General features: G+C 32.4%; 1 protein-coding gene across 1 annotated transcript in view; it reads left to right on the forward strand.

Annotated features, from left to right (window-relative positions):
- Positions 1 to 22,434, forward strand: part of LOC127711029 (probable E3 ubiquitin-protein ligase HECTD4) — an 81,167-nt gene extending 58,733 nt beyond the window's left edge. Inside the window, exons 47-63 of the mRNA XM_052216973.1 lie at positions 233 to 498; positions 840 to 1,000; positions 1,368 to 1,785; positions 2,798 to 2,928; positions 3,508 to 5,520; positions 7,805 to 7,894; positions 8,483 to 8,573; positions 8,819 to 8,952; positions 9,714 to 9,904; positions 11,044 to 11,310; positions 11,691 to 11,846; positions 12,564 to 12,721; positions 13,114 to 13,266; positions 14,235 to 14,353; positions 14,978 to 15,173; positions 16,697 to 16,916; positions 18,183 to 22,434. Of these exons, the coding sequence (XP_052072933.1) occupies positions 233 to 498; positions 840 to 1,000; positions 1,368 to 1,785; positions 2,798 to 2,928; positions 3,508 to 5,520; positions 7,805 to 7,894; positions 8,483 to 8,573; positions 8,819 to 8,952; positions 9,714 to 9,904; positions 11,044 to 11,310; positions 11,691 to 11,846; positions 12,564 to 12,721; positions 13,114 to 13,266; positions 14,235 to 14,353; positions 14,978 to 15,173; positions 16,697 to 16,916; positions 18,183 to 18,319 (4,901 nt within the window). The 3' untranslated portion in view covers positions 18,320 to 22,434. The remainder of the gene's footprint in view (positions 1 to 232; positions 499 to 839; positions 1,001 to 1,367; positions 1,786 to 2,797; positions 2,929 to 3,507; positions 5,521 to 7,804; positions 7,895 to 8,482; positions 8,574 to 8,818; positions 8,953 to 9,713; positions 9,905 to 11,043; positions 11,311 to 11,690; positions 11,847 to 12,563; positions 12,722 to 13,113; positions 13,267 to 14,234; positions 14,354 to 14,977; positions 15,174 to 16,696; positions 16,917 to 18,182) is intronic.
- Positions 22,435 to 22,949: the final 515 nt, after the last annotated feature.

Genomic DNA, 22,949 nt, shown 5'->3' on the forward strand with positions numbered 1-22,949 from the left:
AAGGCTAGCATATGGGCATAACTGATTTTCTGTAATAAAATTGAAACTTTTTTTTTACGCTTTTAAAGTTTTAAATACCTACAAAGTAACTTTTCTTCTAATGTCAGTTGCAATAAGTTCATTAGGTTATAATTAACACTGTCAGGTGTTGGCATTCTATTTACAAGAACAGTTGAATAACTTCTGGGTACAATCAAATATCTACTTATTGAAACAATTACTTTGATCATAGGTATGACTGATATTGCCAGACAAACAGTAGAATTCCTATATGAAGAAAATGGTGGAATCCCACGTGACCTTCATCTTCCCACAACAGAAGATATAAAGGAGGACCTAGCAAAGTTCACAATAGAGAGGGTCAGAAAGGGGACAGTTGTAGTGGTCAGAAATACAGCTGAGACAAGTACAGCAGGGACCACCATGCTGCCTATGTTTGCTGTGAGAAGTATGCTTAGGACATTTGGTCTGACAGGGACTGTTCTGGATGTTGATAATGTGAGTAGTTGTGATCTAAGTTGGTTTGGCTATTCTTTTCAGGATCTTTTTAGTCTTATAGCGCCTCACATATTTATTCATCCTCAGCTTTCAAATATTGGTCTTGAGTATTTCTGATGAAGAGAAATCCAAACAAATAAAGTGAGATTTAAATATAGATGTAATTAAGATACATAGCAAAAAGCTAGAAGAGAAAAAATTTTGTGAAATACATCTATGTTTGACAAAATTGTTACTGCTTTAACAGTGCAAACATTCCCTTTGTTCCCAACTGATATGAAACACTTGAATAACTGCTGACTATTTACATAGTATTCATTGTATATTTGGTTTTCTTTAAGTCGAATGAATTGGTACAAGTAGAAACCTACCTGCGGAGTGAAGGTGTACTGGTACGATTCTGGTACCCTATAGACATGTTAGAGCGACCAGGCCAAGGTCTGAGGAAATCTTCAATCACAGGAGGACAGATATTGGATACTTCAAACATATACATTCATAGGTAGGTTAAAAAGGCATGCTGTTATAGCTGTCTGGTGTACAAAAGTCAATTGTCTAAGGGCAATTATGCCTGAGGGACTTTGAACATTAGTTTCTCCATAATTTATTAATTTTTCAATGCTAATGAGGCAGCATACAAAAAAAAAATTAAAAGACATCTAGGTACACAATTGACAACAGTCATCTACATCTGCTTTGCAAAGAAATGATTTAATGCAATAACTTGTATGGAGAAGTTGTTTTTTGTGATCAAGACAGTTTGGCTGGCTCACAACAATAACGGTACTTTGATTTTCTAATGTTTGTGTAAGTATTTTGAAATTAAATTTGTACTTATTTATTAAATTCAAACTAATTTATTATTTCAGAGAGCTGCTAAGATGTGAAGGGATATTATCTAGGATGTATTGTAGAACTGCTCTATTAAAACTCATTGACCATTGTAACTCACCAGCAATGGAGATATACTCATGCTCTGCCAGTTTGGGATCTGGAATGGCTGCCAGTGCTGCCCTCTTGCAGCAGTTAGACATAGAAAATCTCCAGCTCTTGTCAGAGGAGCTCCTGTGTCCTCCTCAACCTCATGGAACAATACAGAATGCCTCTCTGATCACCTCCTCATCATTAGAACATTGTCTAGCCATCAGTTCTTGCTCTCTGACAAAGTTATTGTACCGCGATGAAGATAAGTTAAAAAGAGAGCTATCAGTGGCCATTGCAAGAGCAGCCAATCAGGGAGAAGATTACTTGACTGAGCTTACCAATCAGATTTGTATTTGTTTGCAGGTTGTTATATGTTTTTTGTCTAGCCTGCAACTTTTGTCGCAAAAGCGAGACATAGCGATCCTACATTTTGTCGTCAGCGGCGTCCACAAATATTCACTCTGTGGTTAAAGTTTTTAAAAATTTAATAACTTTCTTAAACTATCCTGGATTTCTACCAGACTTGAACAGAAGCTTTTCTATGATCATAAGATAGTATCCAGAAGTAAATTTTGTAAAAAAAAAAATCCTGTTTATCCATATTTTACTTATAAATTGACTTAGTTTTTCTGCCAGTTAACATAACATTCACTCTGTGGTTAAAGTTTTTAAAATTTTAATAACTTTCTTAAACTATCCTGGATTCCTATCAAACTTGGACAGAAGCTTTTTTATGATCAAAAGCTAGTATCTAGAAGGAAATTTTGTAAAAATCTATTTCCTGTTTTTCCGTATATTACTTATAAATGAACTTAGTTTTTCTTCCAGTTAACATTACATACAGTCTGCAGTTAAAGTTTTTAAAACATTTATTAGATTCATAAACCATCCTGGATTTTTACCAAACTTGGATTGAAGCTTCTTACAATCAAAAGATAATATCTAGAGGAAAAGTTTTAATAATTTTTTCCCCATTTTTGTTGAGCCTGCGATTAACAGCAAAAGTAGGCGAGACACTGGGTTCTGCGGAACCCTTACAAATTTTTATTTTATTTCAAATATTTTTTTTAGTTATTATGTATTATGTATTATAGAGGGATTTAAAACTAAAAAAAAATATATTTCATTGTAAATGTTTGTGGATGGAAAACAATTGGCTGAATCATTCGTCATCCTTCCAATACAAAGGATAAACTACAAAAAAATGAAAACATGAATGGAAAGGACAAATTGCAAACAACAGAAAAACATGTGTAGACAAATTGACTTATTGCATGTACTGATTTTGTGTCCTGGACGGATTCCCCTTATCCGCTGTTTTTCTATTGTATAAACAAGTTATGTTTGCAAGATTTTCTGTGTTTAATTTTTTTAGATTGCACCAGAGATGTTCCCATATGAAGAGTTTCCAGTAACAGAGGTTAAGGTCAACACAGATGTCCATTTCCCAGGGGCATCATGTTTGGTTGTGTCTTGTAAAACTGATCCTAAAGTAGCAAAGAAAGAGTGAGTTATGTCTATGTATAAAATTTGATGTGGGGTAAACACCAATAAGAAAGCAACCAGAAAATACATGTCAATCAAATTTTCACCTAGAAGTCACTTTTCATTGATGGGCAGCATCCTCATTATGTTTGCCTCCGTCCAAGTCTATAATGAACTTTTCTAAAGACATAAACAGTCAGTTACTAAATCATTGACACATCAGATTTTGAAGAAATTTTGTCATACCAGTGTTTTTTTAAAAGATGGATATGAGATTTATTGGACCTTATAAATCAATGTTGACCTTGGCTGTAAGGTGACATCTTCAGTGGTTTCTAAGGTCTATAAAACTAGTGTAGAACCAAACAACAAAAAACTTTATTCACTGAATTTTGATTTACCAAATATGCAATTGAAAGTGAAGAATAGTCTGGGTATGAGTTTCAGTCAGCACAAAAAATTTCAGTGAAATATACTGGCGTGTACATAAATCTCTAATCATAACAATATCAGAATTTTAACAGAATGTCTTTAAAGATTTTTATACAAAGATTCTGTAAACTGTTAAAGATAATGTAAAACCACTTTTCCTTTTTTCAGCACATCGCTCTACAAATCTCCATGGGCAAAAGTTCTATCGTACAATGGTAACCATGTAAGGAAGACAGGACAACCAACCAAACTGGATTGTGTTAGTTATCCAAGGGATACCAGCTCAACCAGTAACCAGAATGAACAGTATACTCCTGCTATAGTACCCTGTGATAGGGTCCATGTCAAACTGGGTGTGTCTCCACCCCCAGGTGTCATGTTGACAATACATGCTCTATATCCACAGTTCTTACTGGCCGTGGCTTACATAGAGACTTTAATAGAAGAAAAATATGGTTGTGGAACACAAAGTTGTGGCATGCGAGGACATGCAGGTACAACGTCTAGCTTGCTGAGTAAGGATAACCACCAGAGTTTATGGAATGTGGATAACATCAAGATTACACCAGGGGTATTTAAGCACATGATTGAGTTGTTGTGTAGATATTTATGGAAGTGTAGTATTCCGTCTCTCATTAAGGAATATATGTTCCACCTTCTGGCACAATCCTTGAGAATTCTGAATTACAGCGAGGGTTGTAATGGGTCAGTTCTCCAGGCTCTGCAACCTCATCTGAATTTGAACACTGGTTTACTGGTACAACTACAGATGGAGTTGAGAAAATTATATGAGGAGGAAACCAAGGGATGGGAGTCTATGTCAACAGCTAGTGGTGTTGGGATGGGTATTGGGGTGTGTGATAAAGGACGATTCTCTACATACTTTCATTCATTGTTAGAAGTGGTTTTGGCTACTGCTGAAACAAGATATGATGAAAGATCAAAGACTTTCATTGGGCTGTTGATGTCTGCAGGTGCATTCGGTTCCTCAGCCTCAGGATCTTCTCATTCTTTAGGAAGTCCAACTTCATCGGCCAAGAAGAAAAAGGTCAAGGCAAAAAGAGATAAAGAAAGAGGTGGCGCTGTACCAAAACGTACTCCTGTATCCAGTCCTCGTGTGAGTGAGAGTGATGCCTCTCACGCTGTGTCAGCCAGCACATCAGCTACATCTACGTCATCATTTTCATCGCTACCTACATCAGAAAACTCATCATCTTCCTCACTCCCAACACCTGAATCTAGCAAGACATCTCTTACTGGAACTAAATCAGAAGATTTATTATGGTTTCAGAGAACTTTGACTGTGTCTCAGATTATTCGTCATTTGGCATTCCGAGAGAAACAGAGTGAAAGTTTCTTACACACAGCCATTCTGGATGCTGCACACATTCTTCAAGTACCATCCGCATACAATAGAGTATTAGTTATCACAGGAATACCTGATAAGATATCCAAAGACAATGTGCATTCAGCTGTTCAAAAAGCATGTCAGTCAAATGGGGGAATCGATAGGAATGATATTTTCGTTCCTGTTCAAACTGTAAGTCCAAAGGTCAGAGCTGTTGAAAAGTCAGTGAGTCAAGGTCAAGTTGAAACTGAAAGTGAAAGTGTATCAGAACAGTCAACCGAGGCAGCAGGTGTTGCCAAGGCAACAGAAGAAGCACCTGCTCCAAAAAGGACAGAGGCTGTCATTAAAGGTACAGCAGTAATAAATATCAGTTCCAAGTCCAAAGTGGAAAATATTAAAAAGTCATTAGTAAAAAGTTTATCATTTGATCACGTTGATGAGCTTGTAGAAGTTCCTGATGAAATGATGACAATATCAACTGTCAATGCCATGTTGGTTACCGCTGAGCCCCAAGCTAATGACACTTTAGAGGAATATTTACAGTATAAATTTTTTAACGGTTCTAATCTCGAGGAAGTAACAGAGCCTGGTCTTTTGGCTCTCATAGAAATATTCCATAGTTGTTTTATCATGGATCAGAGACACGGTAGTGAAGACTTCAGACAAGACTCGGGATTTATATGTCTTAGTAAAGATCAGATCCTGCAACATGTACAAGAAAATATGCTCTTCTGTTTCTTCAACAACATTAAACCTCCAAAGAAGTCGTTACAGGAACAAGTTACACAGGTGTTACGGAAGTATGGCATGCTGAAATCACCTGATAAAGAAGGGTAAGTCATTACAGGAACAAGTCACACGGGTGTTACGGAAGTATGGCATGCTGAAGTCACCCGATAAAGAAGGGTAAGTCATTACAGGAACAAGTGACACGGGTTCTACGGAAGTATGGTATGCTGAAATCACCTGATAAAGAAGGGTAAGTCATTACAGGAACAAGTGACACGGGTTCTACGGAAGTATGGCATGCTGACATCACCCGATAAAGAAGGGTAAGTCATTACAGGAACAAGTCACACAGGTGTTACGGAAGTATGGCATGCTGAAATCACCCGATAAAGAAGGGTAAGTCATTACAGGAACAAGTGACACAGGTGTTGCGGAAGTATGGCATGCTGAAATCACCCGATAAAGAAGGGTAAGTCATTACAGGAACAAGTCACACAGAAGGGTAAGTCATTACAGGAACAAGTCACACAGAAGGGTAAGTCATTACAGGAACAAGTCACACAGAAGGGTAAGTCATTACAGGAACAAGTCACACAGAAGGGTAAGTCATTACAGGAACAAGTGACACAGGTGTTACGGAAGTATGGCATGCTGAAGTCACCCAATAAAGAAGGGTAAGTCATTACAGGAACAAGTGACACAGGTGTTACGGAAGTATGGCATGCTGAAATACCTGATAAAGAAGGGTAAGTCATTACAGGAACAAGTCACACAGGTGTTACGGAAGTATGGCATGCTGAAGTCACCCAATAAAGAAGGGTAAGTCATTACAGGAACAAGTGACACAGGTGTTACGGAAGTATGGCATGCTGAAATACCTGATAAAGAAGGGTAAGTCATTACAGGAACAAGTCACACAGGTGTTACGGAAGTATGGCATGCTGAAATCACCTGATAAAGAAGGGTAAGTTTCAGGTCCAACCCACAAACATGACAAATGTCTACACATATATGCAAAAAACCTTAATTTTGAAACAAATTGTTGATAGAACTTGAGACAGTTATAAGTAGAAGAAAAGAGCTTTAATAAATGTTTCCATATTCATAACGAAAGAACTTGAGCAGTAAAAACTGAAGAAAATTAAAATTATACATAAAGATCTATAAATAATATGGTGTAATGAAGATTTTATATTAGGAATGTTTTAGCCTTCTGAATGCAAAGGCAATAGCAAAGATTAATTAGAAATATTGCAAACAATTATTGGTTACTCATCAATATTCAATTTAACTCGAAAAAATAAAAGTGAAAAAACATGCTTAAGTACTTCAAAAGTTTATTTAATTAAAAAATCACTTACAAATTACTTTTGTTATTGTGAATACTGTTATGTTTTTATTATTGCCAAAGTTTAATTGGATATATGTCACACATAAACACAATAATAAGTATTAACATATAATATTAATTATACCCCACGCAACGAGTTGCGGAGGGTATAATGTTTTTGACCCGTCCGTCTGTCAGTCCATCAGTCCGTCAGTCCTGTTTCTTGTCATCGCAACTCCTCTCAAACCACACAACAGAATTTCACGAAACCTTTTTAGATAATAAGGACATACTATGTAGTTGTGCATATCGACAGGAAATTACGGTTCAATTTTTTTTCTAGGAGTTACGCCCCTTTGAACTTATTTGCTTCAATGTACTATGCAACAGTTTGTCATCGCAACTCCTCTGATACCACACAACAGAATTTCATGAAACCTTTTTAGATAATAAGGACATACTATGTAGATGTGCATATCGACAGGAAATTACGGTTCAATTTTTTTTCTAGGAGTTACGCCCCTTTGAACTTATTTGCTTCAATGTGCTACTGCAACAGTTTTTCATCGCAACTCCTCTGAAACCACACAACAGAATTTCATGAAACTTTGTAGATAATAAGGACATACTATGTAGATGTGCATATCGACAGGAAATTATGATTCAATTTTTTTTTCTTATACAATTTTTTTTCTTACACATATTTTATTTCTCCAATGACAATGTGAGGACGTGGGGTATGTGAGCGCGCTCACTAAGGTTCTTTAATTAAATAAGGAGATGTGGTATGATTGCCAATGAGACAACAATCCTTCAGAGACCAAATGATGTGGATGTTAAAAACCATACTGAATTTCATTTATTAATTTCCCATTTTTGTCCATTTATTAAAAAAAGTATTAATCACTGCCAGGAATAATTTCTGATTTTACAGTTCCTTTTGAACGTTTAGATTTGTGGTTCACCTGTACCCACAAAATCCGCAGAAATTGTTATCCTATGGATAATAATGAAACCAAAGTATACAATAGTTTACAGTTCCTTTTGTTACTTTATAGATCACCAGGAGATAGAAATGGCAAAGGGAAAGGACCCAAGAGATCGCCAAAATCATCCAAAGAAAAAGTTGTCATGGGTGTGTCAGAAAAGTTAGTATTTTTTAATGCAACACATACTTTTGAAAATTAGGCTTAATGGCAATTTTAGACAACCTTGTTGTCTATTTTTGGACCAAATTTTATACACTTTTTTATCAGACTGAACCAGTTTAAATAGACTTTGGCATAACTACAGTTATGGTAGATTCACAATTGTGTCACGATTTTCAATGATGTTTTTGCATTTTTCGCATTTTGTCAAGGTTAAAGAATATGATACAATATGATAATTTGAACTCTTAGGAAGTAAAAAGAAATTTCAAGAAAACTATTCATACATACTTCCTTAAATGTTGACGACAGTGAACCAATGCATTGTAGAATCTTTTTTGAATAGGTGAAAGCAAATATGGGAGGACAGTTTCTTGTGAGGGTAATAATGGAAATCAAATTTGGTTACTATTAAGATCAATACATATGACCTTTAGTAGCTACACCAAAGTTAAAAATAAGAATGTCAGTACCTTCTAATGTCAATGGCAATGATATGCAAATCATGGCTATCAAAGGGTTTCTACCTTAACTTTTTTCAAAACTTCTCTCAATGTCATAACTGGTAGTTAACTATTCTGTTTTTAGACCACCACACCGTGACAAAAAGCCAAAGGGTAAAGACATGCCAGAGAAAACACACAAGGAAGGAGCAGAACAAGGTGCCAAGGCTGGAAAGGTAAGACAGTTAGCTTAAACATACAAGAACTAAACAAAGGGCGAAGACTACCAGTAATTGAATAAATCAAGAAATTTTTTTATAGGCAAGTTTATCATGAGGATATAGGTGAAGTAGTGTAAAATTTAATTTGTTTGAAATATCAGCACAACATGAGTTATATGTTTTATCCTTTTGCATTTAATGTTATAAGTTATATAAATTGGCTGTCAGAATACTGTAATTTAGTATTTTTATTGTTGTAGAGTTGGCCTGTTGAAGAATCAAGACATTTAACCCTGGAAGGATTCTTACAGTATGTCATAGACATGGCAAAGCAAGATATACGATCAGTATGGAGAGCTGTCCTAGCCTGTGGATTTGATCTTTTCTTCGAAAGGTATGGACTCTTTTAAAAGTACCAATGTGTAAAAAATAACTTTATATTACATTTTGAAATGAGTTAACCTGTAGATTTGAACTTAATTGATCCAAATTTAAATATTTTTGGTTAGGGATATGAACACAGAGTTAAAATGGTGGTTTGTAAATAACATATCATATCCATAGCTCTTCTATATTAAATAATATTCGATTGTAAGTGTTATAAGTATTCCAAACATGTTATGAGTATTCCTAAATACTAGTAGCTAGTATTTCAAAAACAGAATGTCTTCCCAAATGAATTTGAAGAACTGTTGATTCTTTAAATACTGTGGATTCATTTATTTTCGTGAGTGCCAATTTTCGTGGATTGAGAAAAACTTGCATTTTCATGGATATTAGATTTTATGGTTTGGCCAATGATTTCATACAACTTTATAGGAAATGTGTATTTCGTTGACATTAATTTCGTGGTTTATCTGTACCCACGAAATCCACGAAAACTGAGTGGTCTTGGTACTTCATCTACATTGATCAGTATCCTGTCAACTCTGAGGCATGATATAACCAAGTCCTTGAAAGTGAAAAAAAACACCAAAAAATTTAGGGATAATCAAGGTCTCATAAAAGTAATTATTTGATATTAGTGATCCAGAAGGATTGTATTACATTTCTGATGTCAGTTAAAATTTTAGATGTGCTAAGGGGGACAATGGAACACTAGTGTTCTTAAAAATTACTGTACAATGTTATTAACTGCTATATGATTTTTTACAGGTGTGCCTGCCTTGACAATAACCAAGCTTTACAGATGACCACACAGTGGACATTAGAAATGGACTCTGCCTTGGTCCAGTATGTAAACATGTCAGCTAAGAAATTAGGAGTGGCACCCTCACGATTACATCCACATGAGATGAATATACCAGAGGAGATATTAACCAATGAAACATATGCTTGTTTACAAGGTATGAAATTATTATCAAACATTGAAACATATGCTTGAGTTGACCAGTGAAATGTATGCATGATTTTAAAAGCAGTAGCCAATAAAAAAATATTCCAAAAAACTTAATAGAATAGTTGTTTATGGATCTCCATTGAAAATAAACTTTACCATGGCTGGGTGACTTGAGTTGATTTATATTTTAACAGTGCTTCATGTACTTTAGTTTTACATTTTGGAAGTCATCTAATTTCTGAAAAATATTTTCAGTTGATTTTTTTTTATTCTCGCATGATTTAAAATATTTGCTCTGTCCTGAAGAAGATATGATATATGTCCAATTACTGCATAAACTATATTTGTAAACGAATTACCGTTGGTACTGGAGTAAAAGTCGATCCGCTTATAAGTCTGATGCTTTATTTTTTCGGCTTTAAAATCTAAAGATTCAGTTTTGACCCTTATATAAGTCGCTCAAAATTGTGGGTTTTTTTTTTAAGCAGCAGACAGTAACTGACCATCGTTAAAATCAAGGAAATATATTCAGTTTGAAAGGATCACAAACTAAACATATTTCCTTGATTTTACCGATGGTCAGTTATTGAATGAATGTTTGTTTGTTTTAATATGTATATAGAAATAATGTTCATCATGATAATTTATCTGTTGTAAATAATATAGATGTATTCATTTCTTTGATGTGGTTTTATTTAGTATTGCTTTTGCTGTATCTGTTTTGACATTTATATGACTTTGTGTTGTTCTGTATCCTTGGGTTTGCTGTCTCATTGATATGTACTGTAAACCAACTTATTTTTGCGGATACTTTATTTCGCGTTTAGCCCTTACTAGCCCATTTTGCGGCGATTTAATTTCAACTTCAATGACAAGTCAACTATGAAGGACATTACAATCTGTAAATCACAAAAATCAATCTCTTAAGAATCATTTGTAAAGACAAAAAATCTACATTTTTACCCCACAAATATTAATTGTAGCAAATTATCAAAATTAAAGTTTTTCTGTTTGTAACTAAAACAAATTTTTAAAAGGGTCCAGCAACAATTTTGATACTTTACTACTTTAAGACCAAAAAAATTATTATACATGTGAAAAGTGTATACCTTTACTAATAACAACAATGTCTCCTTTAATTTTCAGGTGTTCCTGTTGAGAGTGTCAGATTAAGATTTGCATTCCTACAGTCGCTAAATAATACTCTTGAAACCATTTTCTTGCCAATGGTGGATCTACGTCCTGCCAAAACTTACAACCGCAGTACAGCCTCTGCCCTGTCAAAAATCAGAGGACTTATATTTTATGACTCAAAAGTGAACTTTGTAAATCGTATTATGAATGCAACAGCTAAGAGAAAACCAGATCAAGCTGCACCAGAAGTTACACTGGATCCCTTGGAAAATTTATCAGGTAAGGAAGGGTACCAGACTAAGCATGGCTAACTGTTACCCTCTATCCTGTTGAAAATTTGATATTGTTAAAGTGACTGATTAAAAACATTTATACATCTATTGCTTTCAAAATTTTTTTTCGATTTAAGAGTTCCTAATGTATCTAGTTATGAAAAGTGATTATATTGCGACATATACAAATAAGGAAATGTTTTACGATTTCCAATGAGAAGCCTATCCATCAGAGATCAAATAAATGTTGATGTAGGTCACCATACTACCTTCAACAATGAACAAAACCCTAACATGACAAAATGTAAAACAATTCAAATGAGACAAACAGCAAAAGATAAACATAGTTATCATGTTTATCTTGATTTTATTTTTTGTCTATTCCAGGTGATGAGAAAGCTTCCCTAGTAACATGGTATTGTCAGACTTTCAGACAATTATCTAATATTCCATCCAAACAGCTGTGTGTACGTCTAGCTAGTGGAGGAGATCCTACCTATTCCTTCAATGTGCGATTGACTGGAGAAGAAGTCCATGGAACAAGTAAGTTTATTTTCTGCTCAACTTGTTTAAATGTCGATGTAGGAATGAAATATGTTATTACTGATTGAGGAAAACGTTGCTTATTTTTCAAAGATGAGAATACAATCAAGTAAAGTAATTCTGTAGTATTATGAATATGCATTTTGCATTGATATAGAGTCTTAGGGCATATTTTGATGATAAAATTGAGAATGGAAATGGGGAATGTGTCAAAAAGACAAACAACCCAACCAAAGAGCAGAAAACAGCTGAAGGCCAAACCATCAGCACAAGATTGAATGTGTATACAGATCTTTGATTGTTTCTGTTAAATTCATTCAAAAACTTTTACAGAACTACTTCAAATTTGCACAAAATGTATGGAAATGCAAAAAATGAAAAAATATGAATGAATTAGTTAAGATTATTCGATGTTGTAATGTCATGATATGTGTTTATTTCATTGAAGAAAAATGCAGATTTTATGCAGTTTTCTATCCATAATTTTATTGTGAAAAAATTGTGCACAGCTTGATAAAAATTAAGGAAACTTTGGTATTGCTTTTTTAATCATTCTCACCATATATAAAGTTGTCTCTTGGGTTTGCACATACTTTTCGATGGAAATTATACTAAAACAGTGAAATAAATCAAAGAAATTCAGAAATTTTGCTGAATGTACTATAAACTAAGTCATGGTAAGAAATACAGACTGATGAACTTATTTGAATTTTTCAGGTGGTTCTTTCCGACAGTTCCTGAGCCAAATAGCAAAAGAGCTCCACTCTTTGAAGTTGATAGTCCCATGTAACAATAGTAATTACAAAAGTAGATGTCTACTACATCCAGGGAAGATGACATTCCCAGAGGAAAGATTAACACAGTTCTTTGGACAGGTATATATAAGTAGTTTGGGCTGGCAGGGGTATAGATTATTACAGGGGGATTCTTTCATATTAGTGTAAATAATACCCAAGGATGAAAATATGGTAGTCATCAATCCTTAGAAGCAATTTAACAATTTTCATGTCTTTTTTTGTTCTGAACGGTAGTTGATAACACACTTAAATGTGAACTTTGCCACGGTTTGAGAGAAAATGTTTTGTGTCTGAATTTTGACACAAATATTTGTTCATATGATCTATAAAGATCCAAATATATTATAAAAAGTTAGTACCATTCCTGGGTGCATTGTATATTTACATATTACTGTCCAAGTAGATTTTCTTGTTTATAAAAGTTTAATAAGAATTTGCTCCTTTATGCATTATTTTTCTTTTCATTTCAGATTTTAGGCATAACTATAAGAGCAGACATACCTCTGGGGTTAGATCTACTAAAGTCTTTGTGGGAAGCCATTGTATCTGATGATGAAGACCCAAATACCAATCTGCAAGAAGCAGACCCACTAACATACAACTTTATGAAAAAGATTGAAATGGTACCTTTATAGAAATATTTAATCTGGTGTCAGAATAAAAAAAGCCAAATAAATCTGAAACTGAATCCTAGAAAATCAATTTAAATGCTTCTTTACAAATCATTTGAGTGCTTATCAGCCATTGCTCATTTTGACTAAAGTATGAATAGAGGTTTCTTCAAATCTGTTATACAAAAAAAAATTATTTAACAAATAATTGTACTATACCTTTAGTATCACCCAAGTCGTAACCGTTTTCCTTCTGTGATAGTGCTATCATTCAGCAGTCATTTGTACTTAGGGTGAATATTCAGACTTTTTGTCTCAGAGTCTGAATAATTTGATCTTGTCTTTCTGAGGATCATTAATTTTGTACTAGTATGTATCATATGTTCACCATTTTTGTCTAGTTCAAAGGGTTTATATTTTAATCATATTGATTTGTTTCCTTCATGAATATTGTGGAAAGATTCCCTGCTTAATTTACAACATCCATTCATCCTACTACTTATGTCTTAGGATCTCAGTGGCCAAGTGGTCTTAGTAGTCCATCTACAGGGATCACTTGCCTGTCAACTCCAAAGTTGAGGGTTCTCTCTGGGCACTTTGGCTTTCTCCACCTATAAAAACTGATCTTGTGATATAGCTACCGTTGCTGATAGTGGCCTTAAACATCAACAGACAATCATATTTCATGAAAATCTTATTAAGGTGGTACATAACACTACAGGGAGATAACTCTGTAAAAATCAGCTGAACGTTTTAATCACGTTCTATTGATCAAAACTAGTGTTTGTCAAACTGCTATATATGCAATGAAATTTTTTGGATAAAGTGTGTAGTTCAAATTTTTAAAAAATTTTATATTTTTGTCAAAGGGTCAAAGTAAATATTTTGTCAAAATTTTATGAAAATTAAAACGAGCCAAATTAATTTTAGTCAAGGTGTTTGATACCACCTTAATTTTTGTGCTTTATAATTACTTGTAGGTTGAGACAGAAAGTGAACTTCAAGCATTATGTTCAGATGTTTACCCACAGTTTGTTTATTCTACTCTGTCTGGAGAAGAAGTTGAACTGATACCTAATGGACACAAAGTTTCTGTTTGGTAAGTTGACAGAAAATTTTATATAGCTATTCTGTTTCATTTGAGAAGAAAAAAAAACTTTTTCAAAAACAGACTAAGTCTTTCCTTTTGTTTAAATCAAATTTTGCATACTGTGGATTCATTTATTTTCATGGGTATCAATTTTCGTTGATAAAGGAAAACTTGTATGTTCGTGGATATTTAATTTCGTGGTTTTGCTGAGGTCTGCATACAAGCCTATAGAAAATTTGTCATTCGTTGGAACATTTAATTTCGAGGTTTACCTGTACCCACAAAATACCACAAAAATTGGTATCCAACGAATAATAATGAATCCACAGTACTTACTTTACTACATTTAAAGGTATTCTCCAGATCCACCACAGTAGAAAAGCCAAAGATTTATAAATACTGGGGAGCTATAAAACAAAAGAAAAGTTGTTCATGAATTCAAAGAAGACTATTAGAGATATGCATCTGCCATGATTCATGAAGGAAGAGATCAGCTTTGTACCATATTTTTTTTAAAACAAACATTGACCTCTTTTAACGGAGCATTTCATTTTAAAATCTAAGCAAACTCATAAAATGATTGAATGAAAAAAAAATATACAAAAACTATAATCAATAGCACTTTTTTTTCAGTTGGGAGAATAGACAAGAATATGTTGAAGCTATTCAGAGATTGAGAATGACAGAGTTATTACCAGAACATAGAATACAGTCATTACATTGTGGTCTGGCATCAATTATACCTCTACAGTTATTGAATATACTCTCACCTTTAGACCTAGAAATCAGGACCTGTGGATTACCGGAGGTCGACCTAGCTTTTCTTAAGGTAAATAAATGAACAAACTTTCTGAAAATAAGGACTATCAGAGGTTGATCTGGATTTTTTTAGAGTAAAAAAAAATGAGCAGGGATGGTGTTAAACGTCTTACATATTTAGAACTAGTAAAATTCTTTTCAAAACTCCCAATTTCATGTTTTGAAATATCTTGTTTCATTTGAAAATATTTTGAATTTCCTTATTTAGAAATCATATAATAGCTCATTGTTTATTAGAACTGAGATATATAAGTGTTATAAATACAGAGAGGTGGCTGACTATGTAAGACCCTTATGGGTGGTCAAGAACATTAAATCAACCCTGTTATAGAACATGTAGTTTAATGAATACAGCAAGCATTTTTTTCTTTTAAGTGGTAACTGGTATCTATGATGAGTTCATTTATAAGAAAAAAAGGTTGTATAATAGGGATAACTGTATGTGGTACATGCTTCTGAAACGAACTGTACCGTATTTAGCCATGTATAGTATGCAGTTGTGTATAATATGCACCACTTTTTCCCTCCAAAATCGAAAGAAGAGAAAAAAAAGAAAAAACTAAAATTTTAAAAAGTCTTCTTCACTGTAAAAAAACCTGTAAATAGGGAAAAAATTAAACCATGTATTTAATCTTCATTTAAGTCTATTGAAAGATAAAAATAATGTATAAGACTGATTGTTCAATCAAATTGTTTAATTAAATAATTTTAAAGTAATAAACAACAAAATGGTAGAGCTTTTATCATGTAATTAACATTTATTAATTTTATAAAAGTAAAATTATTGATTAAATATTCCCTTTGAAATCAATGTTTGTTTAAGCTTGTCCAAGCTGATGCACTGTTCAAATATTATAAAAGAAATAACTGTAATGTTATGGAACAAAAGAAATTAGACCTCAAACATTTTTCTAAATTGATTAGCAGTAATTAAACTTTAATAACTCTTTAATTCCATATTTTCTTTTCATTGATCATGTTGATTTAGAGCACTGCCTGAGGTTATTATATTGAACACCTGTCAAAAGTTGACATGATTATTCAATTGCTACACACCCATACTTAATCCTTTATTTCATTTGAAGCTCACTCATGCAGGATGTCACACCAGTACCTTTAATATTCAATAATGAAGGGAAAAAACATTATTAAAAAAAAAAAGAAATAAAAAAACGTCTTGCAAAATACAATAATGAAGATAAAAAACAATATTAAAAAAAAAAACAAAAAACAACAACATTTAAAAAAAAAAATCAAAACTGTCTATAGTTGTGTATAATACGCACCCCCCTCTGCCAACCACATTTTGGGGGTAAAAAAGTGTGTACTATACGAGACTCAATAGGTTATATCTTTTTAAACAACAAGGTGCAATACTTTGATATAAACTTTATAGATATAAGAAGATATGGTATGAGTGCCAATGAGACAACTCTCCATCCAAGTCAAAATTTATAAAAGTAAACCATTATAGGTCAAAGTACGTATATATATATCTATATATATATTAGTAAAATATGCCATGTATTACAGGCACACACTATGTATCAAGTTGGACTGATGGAGAGTGACAAACATATAGAATATTTCTGGAATACATTGGAGACACTTAGTCAGGAGGATCTCTGTAAATTTATCAAGTTTTCTTGCAACCAGGAAAGAATTCCACAGACCTGTCCGTGTAAAGAGGGTGGGGCAGAAACCACACATGTCCCTCCTTATCCAATGAAAATTGCTCCTCCAGATGGCCCAGGTAATAATATTAGTGATGTACTTCTGATTTAAAATTGGTGAGCAGGAACATCCTCTTCCCTCTGCTACTTTATCAAATGAAGATTTCTCTGTTTTATCATTGGTATCACAGGAGGAAATAAATAGAGAAAGATAGAATGAGACTTTATAATGGGTTAAAGCCATCACTTGCTGCATCTGCCCTATCGTCATCTCATAGTAGTTATGGCATAAGTTGTCAAATACAGTTATATATCTTATATCCCTTAAGTCCTATGAGTCAAAGAATAAACCTGTAATTTTGTTTGTAGAAGAAAGACAGCAAAATCCATGGTCAATAAAAGAAAGAATAACAAACAACAAAACACTTAAACAAAAACATCAAATATGAATAATTATTTTGAATGATAAAAAAAAAAGCAAAATGCAATACTACAGAAATCACATATGATGTATTACATTTTTGTATAACAAAAATGTACCAGTAGTTTTTCATTTTTCTCCTGTATTGTATTCAATAAGATTCTTATGCCCAATGAAAGGCATATTTCAACAACCAAAAAATGTTATATGCAAAGAATAGTGCATAGAATACAAAAACCTACACACTTATGGCATTTCATGGCTTTACCAATATTTGAATCTAATTATATCAACCTTCTATTGATATCAGCTCTCTGTACTTAAGCCCTCTACATGATATTTCTCTTATTCTCTTTATATTATGCATTGCAAAAGTAACACAAAAACATTTAAATACTTTACTGTTGTAACATAAATCATCGAAATAACACCAATTATGTGTTATAATAGTAACATTAAGTGTATTACAATTATAAACATAATGCAGTACAATTCTGAAACAATATAGTATTGCATTATGATTATAGAAATTTATGCATTACAATCTAAGAAAAACTATTAGTCATCAAAGTAAAACAACCATTAAATACATTGCAATGGAAACTGCAACAGAAATAAAATGCTAGTTTACCATTACATGCTTGTGCTACTATTTGTATTTTTATACTTATGGTACTATTTGTATTTTTATACGACCGCTGTTAATTATATTTTTATACTTATGGTACTATTTGTATTTTTATACTTATGCTGTTAATTATATTTTTATATTTATGCTACTATTTGTATTTTTATACTTATGCTACTATTTGTATTTTTATACTTATGGTACTATTTATATTTTTATACTTATGCTACTATTTATATTTTTATACTTATGCTACTATTTATATTTTTATACTTATGGTACTATTTGTATTTTTAGGTCCACCAGATTCACGGTTCATCAGAGTAGAAACTTGTATGTTTATGGTTAAACTTCCACAGTATTCTACACAAGAATTGATGACTCAGAGATTATTATATGCTATAAATTGCCGAGAGGATCCACTAAGTGGATGAACTATGTACATTAGTAATATTGTGGAAAATATCTGCTAAGTTGATAAAGCATTTTGACTTTTGTTAAAATCAATATTTTTTTAGAGGCTTTAGATCGTTGATACACAATGTCCATTGGAATGACGGAGAAGATGAAGATGTTTACCTTCCTTAAATGACATATATTTATAAAATTTTAGGAGGTAGAAAATGAGCGAAGGGATATAAGTCTATAAAAATCACAAGTACATTTATTTCTTAACATTTCATAGATATCTTGTAAGACCAAGGCTTCCAAAGCGGTCATATATTCCGGACATTTGTATAATGTCCGGTAAAAGTCCGGCTGGGCAAAGCATGAAACGGACATCTATTTTTTAGTTTTCAATGCTTAAGAGACGGTCATTTTAACATAATTCGCGATCTTTTTGACCCAACCTTTTGCCTTTAACAGCAACACATTTCCGGTCATAAAAGTCACATGATCATTAAGTACTATCAAAACAACCCCTACTTTAATACATTCTCATTTTAATCAAGGCTAATTAGTTGTCGAACAGCTGAAATTTACCTGTGTAGGTGACAGGTAAACTATTATGAACCGGACATTGATCGGTCTATTCAAACTTATTTTCTTACATTTCAGCGGTTTGCATCTAATTAATTTAGTTAAAAAGATTAAAATTATCAGAAATATGTTTACAAATATGATTTGATGAAAAATTTAAAAAGGTGAAAATGAAAAATTGTAATAACCACGTTGTTTGAACCAGAGACATATCTCTGTTTGAACTAGTACACGTGTGTGCATGTGCTCAGGTGTGAAATTTATTTATGCATCCTAATTTCTTCAAAAAATGCTTAAATTGTCATTGATACCTTTATCTCACGTTTATTTCGAATATTTTCTTGAAGAACTAACGTAGAAAGAGCTACTTACACTCATTCATGCTTTGCAAACGTACACGGAATTTACGTATCCGTCTCTGGTCCATGTTTTACCATTGTCAAGATAACATCCGGTTTAGATTTAAAAAACGAAAGTTAAGTTTTTGACAACGTTAGTTTGCACAAATAAAGAGTCTAAGCAGATAATATAAGTACGCTGATGTTGCACACTTCGAATGATGCACTGCCAATTTAACAGTTTATGTCAGAACTTCGAATTTGCATCAGAGAAAGTTTAATATCGTTTTTTTTTTTAATGTCAATCATTGGGATGGCCAACTCGGCAACTGATTTCCATAATTGCCTTTTATTTATTTAGTCTTAAGGGATTAAAATCGGGATAATATATAAAATGTCCGGCTGGCTAAAAATAATTTTGGAAGCCCTGTGTAAGACTCAAAGTATCACAGATTTAAAATTGTAATTCTGTTTCACTCAAATGCTTAAAATGAATTAAAGACTTTAAATACTATAACAAGCACATTACTGATTTTTAAAGTTAGCTCCCCCTTAAACCAGTTCTAAAACTCTTGAACGATATTAAGTGGTCTTTTTTCTGAATGCTTAAATTTCCTAACTTCTAGGGCCAATTCTATTTCCTAGGATTAATTTTCATATTTGTTTGTGTCCCAAATTCTGATTTTCACATCAAATTTACATGTTTCTATCTTATTCCCAGAATTATGGAAAATAGAACCCTCACAAAAATTTGCTTCTTTACATTACTTGAAGCAGAAAAATACAATAAATTTGGGAAGTCTGTTTGAATTAATATTTCCTTAAGACATCTACTATCTGCTACTGTAATTTACCTCAAGAGTGCAGGAATTTGATTCCTAATGACGTGTTCAGAAGATGTAATTATATTGTGTGTGTTTGTGTAGGTGTGTGACTTCTCTTTTTCTTTTTTTCTTTCCATGATGTAAAAAATATATCCTTGACACAGTTGTCATAGTAATCTATTTTTTTATATACTGTACACATGAAGCATTGGTGTATAATTTTATGGAGGTCGTAGCGTTGTCTGATAATGTACAGTATTTCTTTAGAAAAAGTATTTTAAGTAAGAAGATCTCCAGTTAAAAATTTGCACAAATTGTATCTCATGTGTGTAAATTACTTCATAGTGCTAAAAGCTTTTCTGTATGTTTTTTTTTTTATCCTAATGACTATTTACTGATTATTTTCTAGTGATGTAAATTTAAATATGAAATATAATGAATTTGCATTGCAAGCATTTATCAAGGGAACATTTAATAAATAAGATGATTTATATTATAATGTACATGTATTTATTTACTCTGCAAGAGTTGGTATTAACATTTCTGAATTAATGATTATAATGATCATAAACCATTTTCTAGCAAGATATTACCCCAGGTAAGTGCTGACATTAGCTGCATTCCATAATGTTTTTGTCTAAGTATCTTAAATTTAAACAATAATTTTATCATCTCCCAATATTGATAGAAGAAGCAGCTTTGAAAAAATGAGCAGTCTGTTTTTGGAATTAGTTTCAAACATGAACATCCCTTTGTTGAAGACTTTAAGAAAAACTACCAACGTTTCAGCTTTTAGCAAATGTAAAACCATATTTGTGTGTGTTTATATGTGATATGTATAGGCTTATTTATTATATATATTTTGTTTTTGTGAGCATTGTTAATATAGCGATGGTTGTATTTTTTTAAAGCTTTATTACGTTAGCAACAATTAGTATTTTTGCTACAACAACAGTAACCATAGCAACTATTATTTATAACATGTACTATATTAATGTTTTAACCTAGTTGGTTTTATTTGCTATGGAAACAAAAGATTACATTTAAAAAAAAAATGTTTTCTTTTGGTAGTAATGTTTAATCAAATTTGTTTTATATGTTCTTGAAACAGAAGATTACATTCTTACTGAATGTTTTCTTTTGTGTTAATAGTATTTTATGTAATTTGTAGGGTTGTGTATACCGCTTTTAATTAAGTATAGAACTAAGTGACTGTAGGGATACTTTGGATTATGTCGGTCTGTCCATGTCTGTTTTCCATTTCTTTAACAGAAGTGTAAAGTTTTAGTGCTTTCTTAAAAATAAGGCATTAGATTAAGAAAATGGGATTCCCTCTAAGTGTAGGATACATTTATAAATTGATTTAGAACATAAGCCATTTTATAACAACATACATGTAGGGGTTTGAACCAAAAGGTCCCCTGGTATTTATCAGCATGAGTATCAGATATCTGGTACAAACCACTTTAAAGATTCTGTTATGTTACTGTGTGTCTAACTAATAAGTAAACAAAAGTTAAATCATTTGGGGGATAGTTGTCTCATTGGCAATCATACCACATATGCTTATTTTTATATTGAAGCATATTTTTATTGTACTGTCTTTTCTGCAATTTATTAATTTCTGTACTAGCTATATACTGGTACTATAGACTGCTTATATAATATGATTTCACACGATAGTGCTTTTTTATTTTTCTGGATTTAAATGCTTTTGTACTGACCCCCACCCCCATGTTGCCAAAGGAGTAATATTGAACACTTACCTATTCACTCCATATAGCTTGACCTTTTCACTGATATAAACTGACCTTTTGACACATCTCTTTAAATCATATAGATATTAAAAAATTGTTGCCATTGGAATTTTGTTACTGTATAGACATGATTTGACAATTCTGGGATGAGGTGAGCAATAGGATATTGGCATGACTTCATTGGAAGGTGTTATCTTAAAATCTAAATGGTTATGAACAGCATTTATAGATTATAAAATCCATACAACTGACTGTTGTTAAAAAATTTTAATTTTGATATTTTTTTCGCAAGTCAGCAGTTTTATTTAAAGCATTTATTTTATATACAATTATTTTTTCTCTGTTTTTCATGAAAAAATTATAATCAAAAAGTTTCCCATTGCTTCCTTTGCTGAAATAATAAATATAAATGCTGCTTTAGTTTAAATGTTGAATCAAGAATGTTATCAAATTCATATTTTCCTGAACTTTTCAGTCAGCAATTTTGTTTGTTGCGATAGAAATCTCCAGCATTAATGAAGATGAATTTGATGATAATACCAGGGTCATATATTATTGTTTCCCTGCTTTGTTATATTGTTACCAGATGTATATAGTTGCTGATATATTGTATGCTTTCATTGGTTTTAATAAATTATGTTACAGAAAAGTTGTCACCATCATTTTTTAATGAAGTAGTATTGTGTTGAAAAATTAATAATTCTAACACTTCAGTAAAAATCAGTTATTCAAGATGGCCACTATAGTAGATCATAGTAATGTGTCCTAACCTAAGCAGGAAGGAAGGTCTTGTTGTATTGTTTTTACTGTTTTCAAATTGAATTTGAAATGTAGAGAAATGGACATAAAGATAAGGTGAGGTGTTCATCAATGAGATAGCAATCCACCAAAAAAAAAAATAACCTTAAGACATCTAGAGGGTAGCATACAGTTTTTGACATTGGGTGTTTTAATAATCTGGCATTAATAGTCTTGTTTCAAACAGCAATACATAAAATTGTCTGATTTTAAGTTGTGAATGTTTTTATTAACACCCAAATGTCAATGTCATTATAAGCATCAGACAAACACACACACACATAAACATAAAAATTTCAATTGCTTACTTTTTGTCTTAAGCTTGTTTTGACGGTTTCCAAAAATGAGATTTACTTATGCTGTTTC

Source organism: Mytilus californianus, unplaced genomic scaffold (genome assembly GCF_021869535.1).
Source record: "Mytilus californianus isolate M0D057914Y unplaced genomic scaffold, xbMytCali1.0.p SCAF_8, whole genome shotgun sequence".
Lineage (NCBI taxonomy): Eukaryota > Metazoa > Mollusca > Bivalvia > Mytilida > Mytilidae > Mytilus > Mytilus californianus.